Source organism: Quercus lobata, chromosome 9 (genome assembly GCF_001633185.2).
Source record: "Quercus lobata isolate SW786 chromosome 9, ValleyOak3.0 Primary Assembly, whole genome shotgun sequence".
Taxonomy (NCBI): domain Eukaryota; kingdom Viridiplantae; phylum Streptophyta; class Magnoliopsida; order Fagales; family Fagaceae; genus Quercus; species Quercus lobata.
In genome coordinates, this window is record NC_044912.1 from 3,959,811 (window position 1) to 3,980,574 (window position 20,764).

A 20,764-nucleotide genomic window follows, 5' to 3' on the forward strand; every position below is an offset into this window, starting at 1 on the left:
ATCCACCTCAGGGCTAGACATGATCGGTGGTTTGGATAAATAGTCTTTCAACTGTTGGAACGCCTCAGCGCACTCTTTGGTCCATTCGAATCCTTGCCACTTATGTAGCAGGCGGAAAAAAGGACGACACCTCTTAGCTGACCTGGAGATGAACCGGTTCAACGCAGCAGTCATCCCAGTTAACTTCTGCACCTCTTTTGGGTTCCGAGGCGCTTGCAAATCGTTAATAGCCCTAATCTGGTCTGGATTCACCTCAATTCCTCTATGGGTCACCATGTACCCCAAGAATTTCCCGGAGCCTACACCAAAGGAGCACTTCGAGGCGTTTAGGCGCAATTTGTGCTCTCTCAATATCCCAAAGATGTTAGTAAGGTCCCCCACATGTTCAGTTACTACTTTACTTTTTACGACCATATCATCAATATAAACTTCAATACTTCTGCCCATCTGTGGCTCAAACATTTTCGTCATCATGCGTTGGTAGGTAGATCCAGCATTTTTCAAGCCGAAAGGCATCACTTTGTAATGGTAGTTCCCAATCGGGGTCACGAAAGCGGTTTTTTCCTGATCATCGATGGCCAGCGGTATTTGGTGGTATCCTTGAAAGGCATCCAAGAAACTCATCCTAGGGTGGCCCACGGTGGCATCCACCAACTGGTCAATCTTGGGCATAGGAAATGGGTCTTTAGGGCAGGCCTTATTAAGATCGGTGAAATCAACGCACACTCGCCATTTCCCTGTTTTCTTCTTTACTACCACCGTATTGGCCAGCCATTGGGGATAAAAGACTTCTTTAATAGCCCCAGCCTGCTTCAGCTTGGCGACTTCACTTCTGACTGCCTCGGCATGCTCTTTCGATGGTCGCCGAGGGATTTGTCTCCTAGGGGGAATGGCAGGGTTCACGTTGAGCCGGTGACAAATGAAACTTGGGTCAACTCCTGGGGCTTCATACGGGTCCCATGCAAAGACGTCCACATTGGCTCGGAGGAACTCCAGCAAACTCGCTTTCTCTTGTAGAGGCAGCTTAGCCCCTACCCGAAAGAATTTTTCTGGATCATCAGCGATAATCACCTTTTCCAGATTTTCACACTCCACCCCATTGGTTGGTATGTCTAAACCTGACGCTGGGGGCTTTAATTGCTATGATTCATTATCGGCTGTAGCCGAGGTTTCTGCCTCTGGCCGATGCTGAATGGCCGCTACTTGGCATTGCCGAGCAGCCACTTGGTTCCCTACTATCTCTAGCACTTGGTCTCCGGATGGGTACTTCACCTTCTGATGTAGGGTGGATGAAACCGCTTTAAGTGCGTGAAACCAAGGTCTGCCCAAGATAGCCGTATATGGAGAATAAACATCGACGACAATAAAATCCACCTCCACCACCTCCGTGCCTGACTGTACGAGCAGTCTGATTAGCCCCATAGAAATGACCAACCTTCCCTCAAAACTGACTAGAGGGGAATTATAGGTTGTCAAATCCCCCGGTTTCAAACCTAGCCCCTTGTACAGATCCGGATACATCACATCCGCTGCGCTCCCCTGATCAACCATCACTCTTCGGACATCGTACCCACTAATCCTCAGCGTGACCACCAAGGCATCCTCATGGGGTTGTATAGTTCCAACCAAATCCTCATCTGAAAAACCCAAAATCAAAGGGACACGCCTCTGGCCCTCTTCGATGCTTGAGAACGATCCTCGGCGGGGAATCGGGACACCGACGACACTCTTGTGGGGCAAGACCCAGTCCTTCCCGAGGCCGCAAAGATGACATTGATCGTTCCCCGGAGGAGCCTTGATGAAGCGTCCCCCCGTACCTCAGAATCTGCCTGGCTCGCCCTTCCGCTGGAATGGTGCAAGAGTTGCTTTAATTTCCCTTCTCGGACCAACTGCTCCAAATGGTCCCATAAATTCCTACAGTTGTCTGTCGTATGCCCATGGTCTTGATGGTAATGGCAATACAAACTCGAGTTGCGTTTTGTAGGCTCTCCCGCCATCCTGTTCGGCCATTTGAAGAATGGCTCATCCTTTATCTTCTCCAACACCTGCTGGACAGGCTCCCGAAACACTACATTAACGACCTGGGCGTCCGCCGAGGCTGACTGCCCAGCGAAGTCCCTCCTTGGTCGGTTATTATTATAACGATCCGACCTGAAATCCCTTCTCTCCTGAGGGATCACTTTGGCCTTTCCTTTCCCCTGAAGTTGATCCTCCTCTATTCTTTTGTACTTCTCTATTCTGTCCATCAGCTGGCGCACACTGGTGACAGGTTTGCCCGTCAAGGATTTCCTCAAGTCGTGGTCAGCTGGGAGACCGGCTTTGAAAGTGGTTATAGCCACAGCGTCATTCTTCCCCCCTATCTCGTTAAACATTTCCCAGTACCTATCCGAATAGCCCTTGAGAGTCTCACCCTCTCGCATAGACAAAGTCAACAAAGAGCCCAGAGGCAAAGGAGTTCGGCTGCATGTAATAAAGCGAGCGCCAAAAGCCTGGGTCAGTGCTTTGAATGATCCAACAGAATTGGCCCTTAAGCCATTGAACCACCTCATCGCCGTTGGACCCAAACTCGATGGAAAAATCTTGCACATCAGAGCATCATCCCTGGAATGAATAGCCATCTTCTGGCTGTAATAACTTACATGTTCCACCGGATCCGAGTGGCCATCATACAGAGAGAACGTAGGTTGATTAAACCGCCGAGGATGGGTAGCATCATCTATGCTTCTTGTAAAAGGTGATCTGGAAATTTGACTCAATGCTTTGTTCATCGCATCATTTCCCAAGCCCCTGCTAGTTGGACTTTTACGCCTACGCCTATGACGACGCTCCTCTTCGTAGGAGAAAGTCTCGCTTTGCGGAGTCCTCGACCTTCGCCTGTAACTAGTTCCATCCGACTCCCCAGATGATGGTTCGGAGCGAGGCGATGAACGTTCCCGTCGTGCATGGCGTAACTCTCTCTTCAAGTCCGCAATCTCACGTTGCAGATCCCCATCATGCTTCGCGTGGGAAACGTGACTCTTCCCGCGTGTACGGGTTCTCGTAGTATGAGTAGTATGTATGCTCCCCTCCTGGACTTCCCTCTGTTCGGGACTCCTTCGAGGGCTACCATGCTGAGAGCCCCTTGACTCCGCCTGATGCGGGCTGACATTACCCTGATGCAGCCCTGCTGCGGGGTGAGGCAGTTCCACTCCTTCCATCGAAAACGTTGTATTAGAGGTTATACAAGCTAACACAAGCTCTCCCCACAGACGGTGCCAATTGTAAGGACACAATTGGGTACCGAACCAAAACGGTATTGGGTTCGTACGTAAAGGGCCCAGACAATATGATTTTTAGAGCGTGGGTGTAAAGAACTAGGTTAACCGTAATCTTCCCTCCAAAGACTCACTTTCATGAACGTTCAAGGTTTTTCAGTTGATACCCTGGATATTTCTCCCTAATGACTAGTACAAATCCTTTTTTCTCTTCTCCCTCTCTTTTTTCTGCTTTTTTTTCTGTCCCCTCCCCCCCCTCTTTCATGTTTTCCTTTTAGTTTATATACCCCCTTTTGCGTTCCATCCTTACCGCACACGTGTAGGTTGGGTCCGGAGGATCTCTTCCTGTCCCATCCCGTTCCTCTGGGAACTTCCTATGGGCAGCTGTAAGGCTGCTTCCTTACTGTTCAGGTATCACCTCCACATTAATGCGGCCAGAGAGTTGGTTGGGAGGTCATTAATGCGGAGGCAGCTGTTGTTACAGATATTTGTTGGCCTTATCTCTTTCATCCGTAGTCGGTTACTCTTATCCTTTATGATGACCTAATTCTGGGATCTGATCGCAGTAAGACCACGTCCCAATCGTCCTCGGACGTGATCGTCCTCGGACGCATACTGCCGAGGAGTATGGCGTCCTCGGATGGGTACGCGTCCTTGGATGGGCTTCAGGCCCCACAACCCTGAATCAATTCCGAACCCTACGGGCCCATTAATCGACCGGTCCCCACACCTACTACTTATAATTTGTTGTGAAAATGTCTTGGATATAGCATTTGTTTTGTGAAAATATTAAGACATCTTGTTTTCGTCACAATATTTTCAAAACTGTTGAGCTATCAATTCTTTAAAAGTCAAAATAAAATATAACAAAATTATAAAGGTATTATAAAAATGTTGTGCCATTATATTGTGTTTTTAGAAATTTTTTGTTTCTTTAGTCAGTTTGTTGAGCCAATTTTTACTATTTCATATACAATTTTCTTGGGTTGACCTTTTGTATTGTTTTTCTTTGCGCACCATTTTTAAGTAAAACAACACAGTTTTACACAGAAAAACAAAAACAAAAACTTAGCATAAAAACACTTTTCATCATTTATGTTTGGGGTAGTTTATAATTCCTTCCTAAACTTTAAACCATAGTTTTAAAAACCGGACCGGACCGGCCGGTCCGACCGGTTCAACCGGGAACCGGCCGTTAATCCGGTCCGGTTATATTAAAAAACCGAAAATAATGAAAAAACCGCGAAACAGTAAAAACCGGCCGGTTCAACCGGAAAACCGGAAACCGGCGCGGTTAAACCGGTTCCTGACTGGTTACTTTTTTTTTTTGTCTTTTCCCAGGCTAAAACGACGTAGTTTAGCCTAAAACAACAAAACTACGTCGTTTTAGGCTGGAATCCTAATTCCTAACCCTAAAGCTCACTGCCCCACTCTCATTTTGCGTTTGTCATTTTCATTTTTCAGACTCTCAGACTCTCAAATCTCAACATCTCCGCCTCACCCAAGCTCACAGCCTCTCTTCCTCACCGCTCACAGCCTCTCTGCCTCGCCGCTCAGACCTCGCCCTCTCCGCCTCACTCTCTCCGCCTCACTGCCTTGCCAGTCGCCGCTCGCCCTCTCCGCCTCACTGCCTCTGTACCTCGCCCTCTCCGCCTCACACTCTGCCTCGCCTTCTTTGCCTCACCCTCTCCGCCTCACTCTCTCTACCTCGCCTTCTCTGCCGCTCACACTCTCTGCCCTTTGACTCGCCCACCCCGCCTCACTCAAGCTCACACTCTCTAGTCTCTTCCTCTCTGCCTCGCCCTCTCCGCCTCAAACATTTTTCTTCCTCTCCGCCTCACTCAAGCTCACGGGTTTGAAGCATTGGGTTTTTTTTTTTCTTTTTGGGTTTTTTCCTTCTCATCCTTACGGGTTCTCGGTCTCGCCCTCTAAAGTGCTCTGCTCTCTGCTCTCTGCTTCTCGGCTTCATGAGGTAAGGTAACATTCTTTTCTTTTGATTTTATTACTTGATTAATTGATTTTGATTACTTGATTTTGATAATTTTCTTTTCTCGTCCTTACGGGTTCTCGGTCTCGCCCTCTAAAGTCCTACATTTTTTGTGGTTGGGGTTGGATGGTAACTTGGGTGGATTTGAAGCAAAGCAGGGAGAATGATAAGCCAAGTTACCATTTTGTATAAATTGTTGAGTTTGTTGAATAGAATATGAATGTGTATCTATTGAATAGAATAGAATATGAATGATAATCCAAGTCACCATTTTGTATAAATTGTTAACTGTTTTTCCCTGTAATTGCCTAATTAGAGGAGGATTTTTTGATGGGCTTTCAATGATTTGTTGATAAATGTTGTAAATCTGTAAATGTGTGACAGTGAACTCTTTGTAATATGCTAGTCATGAGCCTAATTATGTTTTTAGTATATTAAAAAATTATTAATTATTTATATAATTTAAATAAATATTAATTAAATTATTTATGACGTCATCGGTTTGACCATCGGTCGAACCCCGGTCCGACCATAAAACCGGTAATTAGTTCATTTTCCGGTTCTTTCACCGTACCGGTTTTTAAAACCATGCTTTAAACTCAAGCAATTTTTTCTTTAATATTTTCGAAAATAGCAAATATATCATATTGTTATTCTCTCAACTAAACCCTAATGAAAGCTTATGATTCTTAACATATTTTATTGTGTAATGTCTAAAATACTCCCACTAAATTTTAACATTTCAAAAAATTTCTTCACATGTTTTGAGTTTTAGATAATAGTAATTCTTGGAAAGTTGAAATGATGATATATGGTGTTTTATTTTAATCTAAAGAACATTGATTTTTTAAGTTTAGATTTTTGAAACTTATAATTTATCTAATGGAAAATTCGATGATACATGCCTTTTGTTATCTTTTTTTTTTTTTTTCTTAGCAAATTTATTGTTGGAAGATGATGATATTCATTATCATTCTTAGAAGTTTTTAGTGAGTGGATATATTAACTTTAGCAAATAAGTACTAAAAAACTATTATAGTAAAATAGATATTTATATGTTAAATAGCTACCCTATAACTTTGTAGTTAATCGAAATTCTTATACAAATGAGATTAACTTTTTATAACATAATTATCAAAATTCTTAAAATTAATATCTTTTTTAATTAATGTAAATCTTTATGTACTTTAAAAATTAAATGATTTATATTTTTTAAACAATAAAAGTATTGAATGAAAGTTTTAATTGAATCCAATTTATTTTTAAAAAATAATAGTGTTGAATGTAAGTTACATTATTATAAAATCAGTGCTTTGTTGAGTTTGTTCCATCCCCAACTGTGATTCGGCCCATACGATATGATAATTACCCCAAAAAAACGTAAAAACCGTTGAGCTATTTTTTTTAACAAAACTTTAGATCTGAAAAATAAAGTACCGTGTATTTTTTTAGAAAACTTTATATTTAACAAAAATTTATATCTGGAAGATCAAGTACCGTGTATTTTGTTAATCAAATACCGTGTGTGAATTTTTTGAACAAAACTTTAGATAAAAAATAAAGTACCGTGTATTTTTTTAGAAAACTTTATATTTAACAAAACTTTATACCTTAAATATAAAGTACCGTGTATTTTTTTAACAAAACTTTAGATCAGAAAGATCAAGTAGCGTGTATTTTTTTTTTTTTAACAAAACTTTATATCAGAAAGATAAAGTACCGTGTATTTTTTTTAACAAAACTTTATATCCAAAAGATAAAGCACCGTGTATTTACCTCGCTCCTTATAATTTTCCCTGGAAGCGGAAGTGAGCCAGAGTAAAGCATTAAAATCAAAGAGTTAGAATATTAGCAATAGTCAAAATTTGGTAAAAATAATATAAATCTCATTTAATTTTACATCATCCAATAAAAGATTATCTCATCAGACTTTTACTTAAAATTTAATACATCTTACCACATCTAATAACACCACATCAACATTTTATTTATAACTTGAAATACAGTGGTTATTGAGATGTTATCCAGCATGATTATATGTATTTATGTTTTAGTAATATGATGATGTGTCATATTTTTATTGGAGGGTGTAAATTAAAGTCCATAGAATTTACCTCATTCCATGAGATAATTTCCCCAGGAAGTGGAAGTGAGCCAAAGTAAAAGTATTATAAAATCAAAAATAATGCTAGAGATACAAACTATTTGACAAATTTTTTTTTTTTTTTTTTTTGCAAACTGCTAATGTGCTAAGTGATTATTGGTAAATAAAAAAGTAATATTAAAGAAGAGTTTAGATAAAAACCAATTAAAGTTTAACCACATCAACACTTTGTAAAAATGTTATAAATTAGTTTGTCTATAGCATTACTTTAAAATCAAAGAGGGTAGAATTTTCTTCTTAGAAAGTACTGGCATTTAATATTTATTGGTGATTAAGATTCTACTGTTGACTTTCCACTAAGCTGGTTTTTAAAAATAAATAAATAAAGTTTTCCTTGAGCATTTTTGGAGTCCATGATACAATGACATCTAAATTACATCGATGACTTCAACGCACCCTTAGCATGATAATCACTCTGCAAGTATAAATATGATGTGGGGGAGGGTAAGAGTTGAGATTCAAGTCTCCTGAAAAAAGCTTTATACACGTGTACTTGAATTAGGCTTCAAGTAGAATTCTATCTCAACTTAAAAAATAAAATAAAATAAAATTACAGTGGAGAACCATGAAGCTAAACCTATTGTCGCACGAAATAAATTTATTTATTTTTAAGCCTATTGAGTATTGCCCCAAAAACTTGCTATTAGAAAACTTAAGACCACTACTCTAAAAGAAGACAAGACAAGCACTAGGGGGGTTAACTTAAGCACTTATAACAGAACCAGTTGTTTCTATTGCAGGACCTCAAAGTTAATTCCTGCCATCATTGTTCTTGTGTAACTGATAGTACCAAACTACCAATGAGCTAAGTAGTAAGGGGTTGTGTCGTATGTTTAATGGTTGCTCCACCAAACCAAAGTGACCAACTAATTAGTAAACTTATTGTAAAGCATAGAATAGCTGGATTTGTTAAAATTTCGTCTTCACAACTCTCAATATATAAGTTTAATAGTCAGACACTAATTTGATTTTATTTTCGTAATTTTTTAGAGATTTTAGGAATGAAAGGAAATAAAATTATAATTTTGATATTTTTAGAGTCAATCAGAACACTTCCTGGAACTTTCCTAAACTTTCTAACAAGAATAAAACCCACACTTCATTAAAAGTTAGTCACCGTTATCTTCTCTTTTCTCAAACAGAGAACACACAAAGTTGTTCTTGACATCTGATCCGTATCCTCAAGGTCCTCTCTCTTCTCTAATGCAATGCTTTCATTATGTGAATTCAGAATTCTCTTTATATATAATATAAATAAATAAATATATATATATATATATATATAATTTGTGTTTAATTTAATTTGATCGATGAGAATGCAGAGGGAAAGGTGAGAAACAGAAAATTTGTTTATTGAGTTTTTGTGTTTCCTGTTGTTTTATGTCTGAATTTCTCCTCTTGTGGTGATCGTTAAATAATAAAAAATAAAAAATAAAAATCGTTTAATACTAGGGATGAAATCAGAATTCTAGTTTAGGGTTCCTATAAAAAAAAATTCTAGTTTAGGGGGGCCAAAAGGCATAAGCCAAAAAAATTTAGAGTTAAAAGAATTAAAAATATGTAAAATTAAACACTAAATATATTATGAAAAATAGAATTAATATCCAATCAGCATTACAAAATTTTAATTAAAATATATACAACTTATTTGGTTTCTAATATATTTTTAATCAGTCATTTGTTAAAATTGAATTTGATGTCCTTTTTAAGTCATGAAATAATTTATAATTAATTTTGCACTAAATTTGCACTAGTCAACTTCATCCCATGTAACACGTTTTAAAAAAACCAAAAATGTAAAGTCAAGAGTATTAGGAGGACCACAATCAACTCTTTATAACCACTCTAAAAACAGGGTCACAGGGCATGATGTCGAATGTTATAAAAGATTTGAGTGTGTCTTCCTCACTATCAGTTGGTTTCGTGGTGGAATGGCATGATTCATGGTCCAATAAATGGTACCAGAACTAAGATCATGGCTTCGAGTCGCGGGAGTGGCATTGTGAGTGAGGGATTGTTGGGGGGACCACAATTTGACTCCCTACAACCACCCTAAAACCAGGCCCGCAAGGCATGATTTCAGATGCCATAAAAAATTTGAGTGTATCTTCCTCATCACCAATTGGTTTTGAGGTGGAATGGCATAACTCACAGTCTAACAAAAAGTAAATGTATTCGAGAATAACTAGTTGGAGTGTAAGGATACAAGAAAAAGTTATGATCATATTTGAAAGCATTGCCCATGCCCAAAACCTTGAGAGAGGTTTTAGAGCTTTACAAGAACCAATTGCTGGAATTCTCAAACACGTAACTTTTTACTTTTCTTGCACACATCCATGTCTTTTATTTCTCACCTTGAAATAAAATATCCATGAAAAATTTGTTTCCCTCTTCTCTACAAGGTGCGGCTTGATGCATTTGGGGCCTAAGGTGAAAATTGAATTGAAGCATTTTATATATTTAAATATGACTTTTTTAATAAAAAAATTTTAATATTAATTAAACTCTCTTATCTTATTTTAGATACAAAATTACTAATTAACATGAGCCACATAATTTTTTTTTTTTTAAAGTCTATCAATATTAAAAACTTGACAAAACTTTTCACACATGTTGATGTGACAGATTGATAGTGGTACATAAAAAAGTGGTGTTAATAGTTGACATAGATAAGAATTAGTAAAAGTTTGTCAACTCAAAGCTGTAAAAAATGTTGTGAAATTTTTTGTGTATTGCTCTTTTTCTTTTTGTTGAGAAATACTACCATTCACAACTTTTTCACTAGTGTTAGTTGTTATTAATTCTAATTTGAAGCCACTACTGAAATTTCTTTTTTGACCACTAATAATAACCTATAACAACCTTCCACTTAGGATTTTTACACGTTATCCAGTATTTTTCCGATGGCTTCCATAAACATTGAAAAAGCTTCATTTTCGTCATCATCTTCTTCTTTAACACCGCGGTGGAAATATGATATCTTTCTCAGTTTTAGAGGTGAGGATCCTCGCTATGGTTTTATAGACTATCTATATGCTGCCTTGAAACAAATGGGCATTGTCACATGTAGAGATGAGGAAAAACTTGAGAGACGTACGTCCATTTCACCAGATCTCTTGAAAGTAATAGAAGAATCCTGGTTTGCAATTTTCATTCTCTCAAAAAATTATGCATCTTCTACATGGTGCTTGGATGAACTTGCAAAAATCATTCAATGCATGAAAGAGATAGGAATAACATTTTTGCCAATTTTTTATGATGTGGGTCCATCTAATGTGCAGAAACAAATGAGAAGTTTTGCCCAAGCCTTTGCTACACATGAGGAGAATTTCAAGGATCACATAGAGAAGGTGCAAACCTGAAGAGCTGCTCTAAAAGAAGTGGCCAATCTTAAAGGGTGGCATTTACAAAATAGTTAATCCAATCTGAAAATATTTTTTTACTTTTAAATGTTCAAAAAAATACACTTCTTATCATTATTCTTGTTTTGATCCTTTGGCATACCTACATACACGTTCATGGTTCTTTCATTTTCACTTGATTCAATTAATTTATATTTCATATTTCTTTCAGTTATGTCTTAAGCAAAGATATTTACATTTTTCTGGTTTTACCCAATAAAATAGAACTTTAAATTTCTTTCTTAAACTCACCAGATATCTCTCTATTGCACGTTCGGGTCAAAATTTATCCAAAACATTGTGGGAGAGTTATGGCATAAATTGAGTTATGCATTGTTAGAAGATATCGAAGACCTTGTAGGGATAGAATCTCGAGTGAAGGAATTGAAGACATATTTGGCCATAGAATTTAACAATGTTCGCTTTATAGGAGTTTGGGGGATGGGGGGAATTGGCAAGATCAATATATATTGTTGGCATCCTTTTAAAGATGATACATAATATTTTTGAGGAGAAGAAGAAGAAAAAGCAAAAAAGATGCTAACACATAATATAAAATTATTAAGTTTACATGATTTAAATTTGTGGCAAAAACAATAATAATATATCTATGATAAAGGTTTTTATCTACATGATATATAGTAGTCCATATATAAATACCAAACTTGTTGCACCTAATAAGGGATAGTTATTGTTTTCCAAAAAAAAAGTTAGCAACCATTTTACATAGAAATGGATTAATTATTTTTTGTAACATAATCCATCAATTATTTTATAACAAATTAACCAATTTGAAAGAGAGGAATAATTTTGATTTAAAAAAAAAAAAAAAAAAAAAAAAAAAAAAAAAAACTGGGGAAAAAAAAGGCTGAAAACGCGCTACAGTGCCAAACATGGACATGGACTTGTATCCAAACCCACACTAAGAAATAAAGTCTCGTCTAACACTAGACTTTTGCCAAATAAACTCATTTTTAAGTACATGTGGAAGAACATTTTTTTTTTTTTGGGGAAAGTAAACGCTAGAATTTTATTCAAAGAAATAATAAGTTTATAAAAAAGCAAGACAGCATACAACCATGCTAAATTTGAAATAGCCACATAGCTTTCTCACCACCTAACCAAAACAGCAACTGTAATCAAAGTTACATCAAAAAATGCCCAAGAAAAAACAAGACTATTTTACTAAAACTCAAGACAAAACTCCAAAATTAGCTTCCTAGTATTCTAAAGCATGGGCAACAGTAGACCTAGCTAGAACAGGGGGATCCGGACGTGGAGTACCATAGCGAGCCTCATTCCACTTATTCCAAATCATCCAACTGGTTGTGAAAAATATTGCAATCTCTGGGTCATTTTTTCTTTGCATTATTTGATCCGCCACATCCACAAATGAGAGATTTGTGCAATGAGTCATGATCTCCCTCAAGCATGTGGACTTCCAAACCATATCAAAATATGTACAACTTAGTAGGACATGGTCTGTTAACTCCACCCCATCCTCACAACAATCACATCCAGCATCAAACAAAATTTTCCTTCTAGCTAGATTAGCTTTAGTTAGCAATATATCTCTACATGCTCTCCAAATGAAAGTTTTGATTTTGTTACATACCTTGGCCGCCCAAATTCCTTTCCAAACTTTATTGCTTTGTGAGTGATTGGATGATTGGCCATGAGAAGATCTTAGATGTTGCGTTTGGATTATCCTATATGCAATTTTTACCGAATATTCACCTGTGCTTTTGTATGCCCAAATTTGGATGTCTTGCACCGCTCTATTACTCAAAGGGATGGATTTAATAACCTCAACTTCATGTGGGAGGAAAACATGATCAATCATGGATACTCGCCATGATCTTGTAGTTGGATCAATGAGGTTATCCATTGTGGCCATTGTTGACATTGAGGAGCACGGAGTTACCACCTTGAATGACGGTGGAGTTGGAAGCCATTGGTCTTGCCAGTAGATTTTGTGATTTAGACTTGATGGGGGGTTTGAAGATTGGTATGTGTTAGGAATCAAAATCTTGTGTTTATTTCCCTTACCTAATCTCGTGTCTCATTCTCTCACATGTTTGAAAATAGTTTTATCCCATTAGATAATCTTACTGAAAAATGGATCAATGCAAGGTCAACACAATAATCAAAAGAGCACTAAAAGCCCATACAATTTACCTCGCCCCATGACATAATTTTCCACTAAGCTTTTCAACTTTACACTAAACCTGGTATTTATAAATAAATAAATTTCCACTAGAGTATTTATGCCCTCCACGATACAACAACGTCTAAATTGAAGAAAGTAATATTAACAAACTTTACAGCGGATAAGTATGAAGCTAAATTTATTGTCCCACGATTTTTTTTTCTTTTTTTTTTTAAGCCTATTGCCCCTAAAAACTTGCTATTAGAAAACTTTTTTTTTCTTTTTTTCTTTTTTTTGAGAAACTGCTATTAGAAATCTTAAGATATTATAGGAAATTTTATGCTCCAAAAAAAAGTTATTATAGAAAATTTAACATAACTTTAAAATATGATTCAAAAAATAAATATAACTTTAATATATACATACAAAACATACATTAAAAAGAATTTAGAAAGAAATAGAAATCTGTAAAATTTTAAGATTACATTTGCTATTTAGAGAAAAATTCCTTATTATATATGTTGATGACGACAAACAGTCAAGCTGTTATTTTAGTCTCTCATAATTATCTTCCATTTCGTTTAACATAGTTGAATGATTTTTTGTCTTTGTTTTCTCACTTTCACACTCACTTTGTTTAAACAATTAATTTGTTGAATCCTTCTCAAAAATTTTAAAAAAAAAAAAAAAAAAATTGTTGTCTATGTCTCTTTGATTCCAATACCCAATGCCCATTCTTAAATTTATTAGTAGAATGGTATCGTTTACACAAATTACATGCAAATAGAGTCTTTTTTCTCTTTCTTTTTTAACATGCAAATTACATAAAGATAAACTGAATCCGGCTTTGATTTTTTTTCATTTTGTTTTCTTTTTTCCTTATGGATTTGAGAACTTCGAGTCCGCCTTTTGAGTTTTGACTAGAAGATGCCTAGAAGGAGAGCATGTAAATGTTCAGCCCTCTAAACAACCAAACAATACGTGGGGAAGAGTTTATCATTAGAGTTAAAAAATAAGTTTCAGTCGCTGTCTTGCCAGGGAAATTCCTGGAAAGAAAGGGCCATTTAAATAAATGAGTGTTGTTGACTGAAAACACTAAACAGAGAATGTGAATCCCTCTTCTATCTTTCACAAATACATATATAATAGTGGCCATTCCTTTATTAAAAAGGCAATTATGTAATAGGATCTGAATCCAGCATTTCTTTTCCTATATTTTTTGAGTTTTTCAATCACTTCCGCAACTTCAGTTCCATCTCTTTTATTTCTCTCCTTTCACTCCCTCCTTGAAATGAAAAATCCACGTCAAATCATTCTCTTCTTCATTAATTTTTCTTTCCATTTTAGTTGAATGTGTGTGTGTAGGTTATCTTGATTGTAGATCTAGATTTGTCAAAAATATTTCTAAGGGCTTACATTACCACTCAAAAAGTCGCATCTTCATCATCATTTTCTTCTTCAACACCACACAGTGGCGATTCCAGGAATTTTGTCCAAAGTGTTCCTATTCCACTTTGAAAAAATTTCAGGTCATTTCGGTCTATTTCAGATGTTTCGGGACATTTCAGTAAATACCGGCCGAAATTCAAGATTTGGCCAGTATGAAGTTTGTGCTTTTAAAAAGAAAAAAAAAAGTTCTTAAAACCAAAACAAATTTGTATTCTGTACACCGAAAAACCTCAAAAGGAAAAAAAATAAAAAGAAATGAAATGAACAAAGGTACCTAACAATAAACTTTAAGTTCATTTGAAATATTAATAAAATTATTAATTATTATTGTTTAGTTTTTTGGCTGAATAATATTTCAAATGAACTTATAGTTTATTGTTTAGTTGTTTCCTAAATTTGTTTGTCTTTTATAAACTATAATTTGTTGTATTGTTGTTTCATTAATTATTAAATTATTAATTGTTGTTTAGCTTAACATAATTTAATTTGTTTGTTTTCTATAATGTATTGATTAATTATTTATACGGCTTTAATTATTGTTGTTTAGCCTAACAATAAACTATATTGCTTTAATTTGTTTGTCATTAATTATACTGCTTTAATTTGTTATATTGTTTAGCTCCATGTGCAAATTACACTAAAAGAGCCACTGATGTGCACATTACACATCCCATGTGCAGCACAATAATTAAAGCACTAAAGCAGTGTAATATGTAGCCCAGCCCCATGTGCCCATCTACCCCCACCCCACTCAACACACAAGCACGCCTTATGCCTGTTGCCCCCTGCCAATCAGAAAATTTCATAATCACACATTACACTAAAAGACAATTAATATCTCACCAACACCAACACACTACACACACCAACACCAACAAATAAGATAAACTGATAAAGCCAAATTCAAAAAGTCAAAAACAGACAAAAAAATTAATAAAGCTAAAGTTCGGCCAATCACAGATAGAGAGAGTTTCATTGATTTCATAAGAGAGAGAGTTAGTCTTATTAAAGAATAAAGAGAGAGAGAGAGAGAGAGAGTTTCATTCATTTCAATTCAAATAGGGAGAGAGAGAGTGAGAGACTGAGAGAGAGTCAAAGAGAAAAAGAGAGAGAAGTTTCAAGTTAGCATAGTAAAATGAAATACCTTGAGGGAGGGAACACCGGAGCAACCGAGAAGGGAGGCCTGAAGGCTGAGGCAGCTGAGGCAATGACGAGGCGACGACCAATCTGCTAATCTCTGTCCTCCGATAAGGGTTAGCAACGAGCAATGCATAGGGGCGAGCAGGTGACGACGACAATCTAGACTGGGCCAATCTGATCCGATCTGGAGATTCTCCAATGACGTGACCGATTCAATCTCCGTCTATTGGCTGGAGGCTAAAGCAGCGTTGCTCTGAGAGTGAAGGATTGGGGAGTTGCTATCTTTAGGTTTGCTTTAGGCCCTTTAGTGATTTCTTTTTTGTTTTTGATAAAGCCTTTAGTGATTTCTGATTTGGACCTTTAGGGACTGAGGTGCTGCTCCTTTTTTTTTTTTTTTTTTGAGAATCCATGGTTTGCTACCTTTGTAATTTTTGGGCTTGGCTCTGTTACAATTTTTTTTTTTTTTTGCTTGAAAGTAGAACAAATATATATATATATATATATTTTTTTTTTTTTTTAATTTGAGGGTGTTCCTAATTTTGTGATTGAGGTTGCTCCTAATACAGAGAAAATATAAAAAATAAAAAAAAAATTCAGGTTTTTTTTCAGGTCAGGGTGTTCTTGGGAACACCCTGAGTTGCACGTGGCGTCGCCACTGAAGCCACAATGGAACTATGATGTCTTTCATGGCTTTAGAGGATACCCGCAATAGTTTTACGGATCATCTATATGCTGCTATAAAACAAAAGAGTATTGTCACCTTTAGAGATGAGGGAAAAAATTAAAAAGGGCATGGATCAAGAGGGCATTGTCACCTTGAGGCTTATCGAATTATTAAAAACATTTACTGAGATTTATAAGTGGAATTTTGACTATGAAAAAAATACAATAAAACTTATTCAGATATTTTAAAAAAAAAATTAGTAAATAAATACAATATAATAAATACACTATATTTTTATGGGTTTTCTAACATTAAAATGCTACTTGATATTCACATGACAATGTCTGTCTCATATTTCCTCTATTTGAAAACGTGACAAATTATGTCCTCATATTTCTTCTATTTGAAAACGTCTAAATGGAAGAAAGCAATATCAATAATACTTAGCAGATAACCATGAAGCTACTACACCTATTGTCCCCATTCCCCAGATTTTTATTCAAAGCCTATGGTCCTTAAAAACATAGTATTAGAAAATTTAATATAACCTTAGTATACAAACATACATTGCAAAATAATTTAATGACTCCAAAATATGATAGGAGCAGTCTCAAAAGAAAATGTTGTATCACGCTCTTCTAATGATGGACTGTTATGGCAAAATACACTAACAAGCCTTCCACGCTATAAGATGCAAATTTGTATTTCCCTCTGAAAAACGACCACTGTACTCTAAAAGAAGAAAAGTCAAGCTCTAGGAGTTAATTAAGTTTAATTAGCACTCAGATAATAGAATCAACTGTTTCAATTGCAGGACTTCAGAGTTAATTCCATTAAAAAAAGAGAAGAATGAGTAAGTTCCTAGTAACTAGTATAAAGTTTTGTATACACTTTATTTTGCTTTTTTATCCACTTTTTTTCTTGTTTTAGTCTAGAGGAAATTATTTTATTTTTTCAGGCTAAGTACTTTAGTGGAAATTTGATGACAATTGAAACAGTTACCTTAATTTACTCCTCCACTAAAGTACTATCTGTTTACTTTTTTGATACTCTACCATTAAAAAAAATTATTCACTTTTTGTCATAGTTTAAACTATAGAGCGATTACAAAATAACAAAATATCAAAGAAAAAGGCTTTCTATACAAAATTCCAATAGAAGGGAGACTAATAGACTCTCTACTTTCTTTAAGACATAGGGGATTATAAAAGACCATACATCATTTGCCTACCCTTTTCTCTTTCTCAAATTCACATTACCAAAGAAGTATATGAAGCTAAAAACATTGTGAATACATCTCTGTTCAATGAAAGTCCATTAGTAGGCACATTTGAATTTTTAGCCATGTATATTTTGTTTTGATATAAACTCAAATTTCTATTTAAAAAAAAAAAAAATTACATATTAACCCAAACCAAAATTCAACCAAAGCTATAAGAGTGATTTGTGATAGGTAATTTAAAAAATACAACCAAAAAAATTAAATAAAAAAACCATCAACCTAAATTAGAGTTATAAGAAAGAACAAAAATCAAGCAATAAAGAGAGAGAGAGAGAGTACTCACAGTTTTTGTGTGGAAAAAAATATGGATTGAATTGAATAAATGATATCAAATTTATACAAAATAAGATGGTGAGAGGAAGAGGTAAAATATAAGAAAGAGGAAATGATGAAGAAAGTTTAACAGTAAAGTAAAGAGTAATAGGGAGATAAAAAGGCAAAGAGGGAGGGGAAAGGTTGGAGGAAGAGAAGAAGAGCTTTTTTTTTCTTTAGAATAGAAAGATGAAAAGTTTAAATATTCAATTACTTGAAATTAGAAAGAAGAAAATGAAAAGTTGAAATCAATTTGGGTAGCTGAATAGTCAAATATTTGCATTTAAAACAAGTGCATAGTAACATGTTGAATAGTAATGGAGTGCATTAACAGGTTTGTCCATTAATTATATTTAATTATTTTATATAAAATAAAATATAAAAATCATAAAGGAAATGAAAAAAAAAAATGGATAGCTGAGTAGTCAAATATTTGCATTTAAAACAAGTGAATAGTAACATGTTGAATAGTAATGGAGTGCATTAAAAGTTTGTCCATTAATTATATTTAATTATTTTACATAAAATAAAATATAAAAATCATAAAACAAATGAAAAAAAAAAAAAAAGAGGAAGTTGAATAGTCAAATATTTGCATTTAAAACAAGTGAGTAACATGTGAATAGTAATGGAGTGCATTAACAGGTTTTGCCATTAATTATATTTAATTATTTTATATAATAAAATAGAAAAATCATAAAGGAAATGAAAAAAAAAAAAAAAAAAAAAATGTATGACATGGCTAATGAGATGGCTCAACAGGAGTACAACATCTTTAAATTTTACTTCTCAGCTTTTAGATATATATAAACTAGATTTATGCATACAAACAACTTTGTAGACAAGGTTGATAAATGGAGAAGGTCGTCTTGTTAGAATTGTAAGCCCTGTTGTACTTGTTATTGTTTTTTTGATGCATCATGTCTAGAATTTAGGCATTGTCACATTTTCTTCGTTGTTTTGTCATTGTAGCTTGATGCATTGCATTTCAAAGCGAATTGATAATATACCTATTATAAACATCCAAGTATATACATATGGTTCCAACTTTATTGGATGTCCCCAAAGGACATCCAATAAAAATGCTTAGTTCTCCAAAAGTTAAGGCAAATGTGCTAGACAAAGATACTCTCGGGTGGAGTTATGAATTAGTTTAAAACTCCATAGCCAAAATGGTGCTGAGAGAATTTTACAACTCTTGTTGGTGTTGCTGACATGTTCATAAGGCCTCATCCCAAATCTCGGGCTTAATTGGTAGAAAAAGGATAATGGCTGTTGCATACCAGGAATTGTAGAAACCAAGCTGGCTAGTCTTTTATGATCTTACTTGGCCCAACTTTAAATGAAGACCTTGAGCATTGAAACCATTTATGTAGGATACAATTACTGTCTAAAATTATTGTTGTTCGTTGGAGGATGTTATTGAATTTTCTTCTTGTGAGGGAAGAATTGAGAAGACATCTGATATGAGTACTTATGTTATTTGTGTCAAGGAAACTGAAACCTTAGACCATATTTTTTTTTGTCCTATTTATATCTGGAGAAATCTTTTTTGGATTGATCTTTCCGTTAGAACTAATTTTATATAGCCTTACTTGATTCAGGCATGGATGAAGAGCTGGATGAAGGGAATTGGGAGCAATTTAGAGAACTTATGTACTTCTCATTGTCTTTTGTCTCTAATTTTTGGTCCTTTTTAACTTACAAGAACAAGGCAACCGTGAAGAAAGAGCCTCTCTTTGCCATTAATGTGGTCATGTATTGTAAAAGTTTAATTTCCATGAGTAGGGTAACTAATAGATAATAAACAAAGAAAAGACCCAGCAACAGGATAAGCAAGTCCAGACCTTTAGAAAGTGTTCAAACTGGCAACCAATCCTGTTGGAGAAGAGCTGCAAGGGTAGGAGAAAGAAATGAAAGGATTCAGTTTTATTTTAAAATATTGATAACCAGATAGGTGCGTGGTCACGGCTGGTTGTTTCAGCTGGGTTGTTTAGTATTCCATCGAATATTTTAACCAAACTATGCCTGAGAGAAGCAATAACAGCATCACTCCTTATAAGGGCTTGGATGTTCCCTATCATATTTTCAAAAATTCAATGGCAGCAGTGGAAGGTTACAAAGCTAAGCAAACCCATGATGACTATGATGAGGTTGGAAGCTCTAATAACGAACCTCACCCAAAAAGGATTGAAAGGCTGCCAGAAATTATGGCCCACAGTAACTCAGACTGTGAGGAGTCAAGTGAGTACAAAGAATATCGTAAAGAGCTAAGTGAAAGTGAGGTTAATCAACTTTTTTCCCTGTAAGTCAGTCTTTCTTCTTAATTCAAGTTCTATTGGTTGCTACATTATCTTTTTCTTGTGTACATTTATTAATGGATTGCCACCATATGTTTGATTAGAGTTTTCAGTGAGACTCCTAGCAATTTGAATAGGACAAACAATGAATTGCAACAAAAAGCTTCTTCTTGTTGTTTACTGTTATATCTCTATGTCAATATCTTCCGTTTAAAATTATGCCTCTCACTCCCCCACATTCTCATTAAAGAGTGGAAACTCAAAAAAGAAACACACACACTGAATCACAGCTTGGAATCAAAAGGGCAGAGAAGAGAGAGAGGCAGAGAAATGTGAGAGTTCCCTATCCTTTACTCAACACTGCCACAACCTCTCGTTTCTACCAATCCAAGGTGCTGTCTCCACAAGCGTTCTGTCAAGCAGGTGGAGGCCACTCTGTACTCTTGTCCCCATTCTTGACTTGGGCTCATACTTTGGGCAGCGGGATCAAAATCTGAATCTCTCCCAACCCTCCTCACTGCCTACCCTGTCATAATTTTAGAAGTCCACAAGCACTACCCACGTAATTACCCTGTTCATGTGTAATATTAATAGTCTGAAACTCTTTTAATACTTAGTAATAATATTGCGCTTTAATTATGTAAGCTTTTACCATTTGACTC

At 35.5% G+C, this 20,764-nt stretch overlaps 1 protein-coding gene across 1 annotated transcript; it reads left to right on the plus strand.

The window, feature by feature from the left end:
- The first annotated feature begins 10,308 nt into the window (after window positions 1-10,308).
- LOC115961074 (TMV resistance protein N-like) lies at window positions 10,309-10,767 on the plus strand. Its single transcript, XM_031080119.1, has one exon. It carries the CDS (start codon window positions 10,309-10,311, stop codon window positions 10,765-10,767), a length of 459 nt encoding a protein of 152 aa, XP_030935979.1.
- Window positions 10,768-20,764: the final 9,997 nt, after the last annotated feature.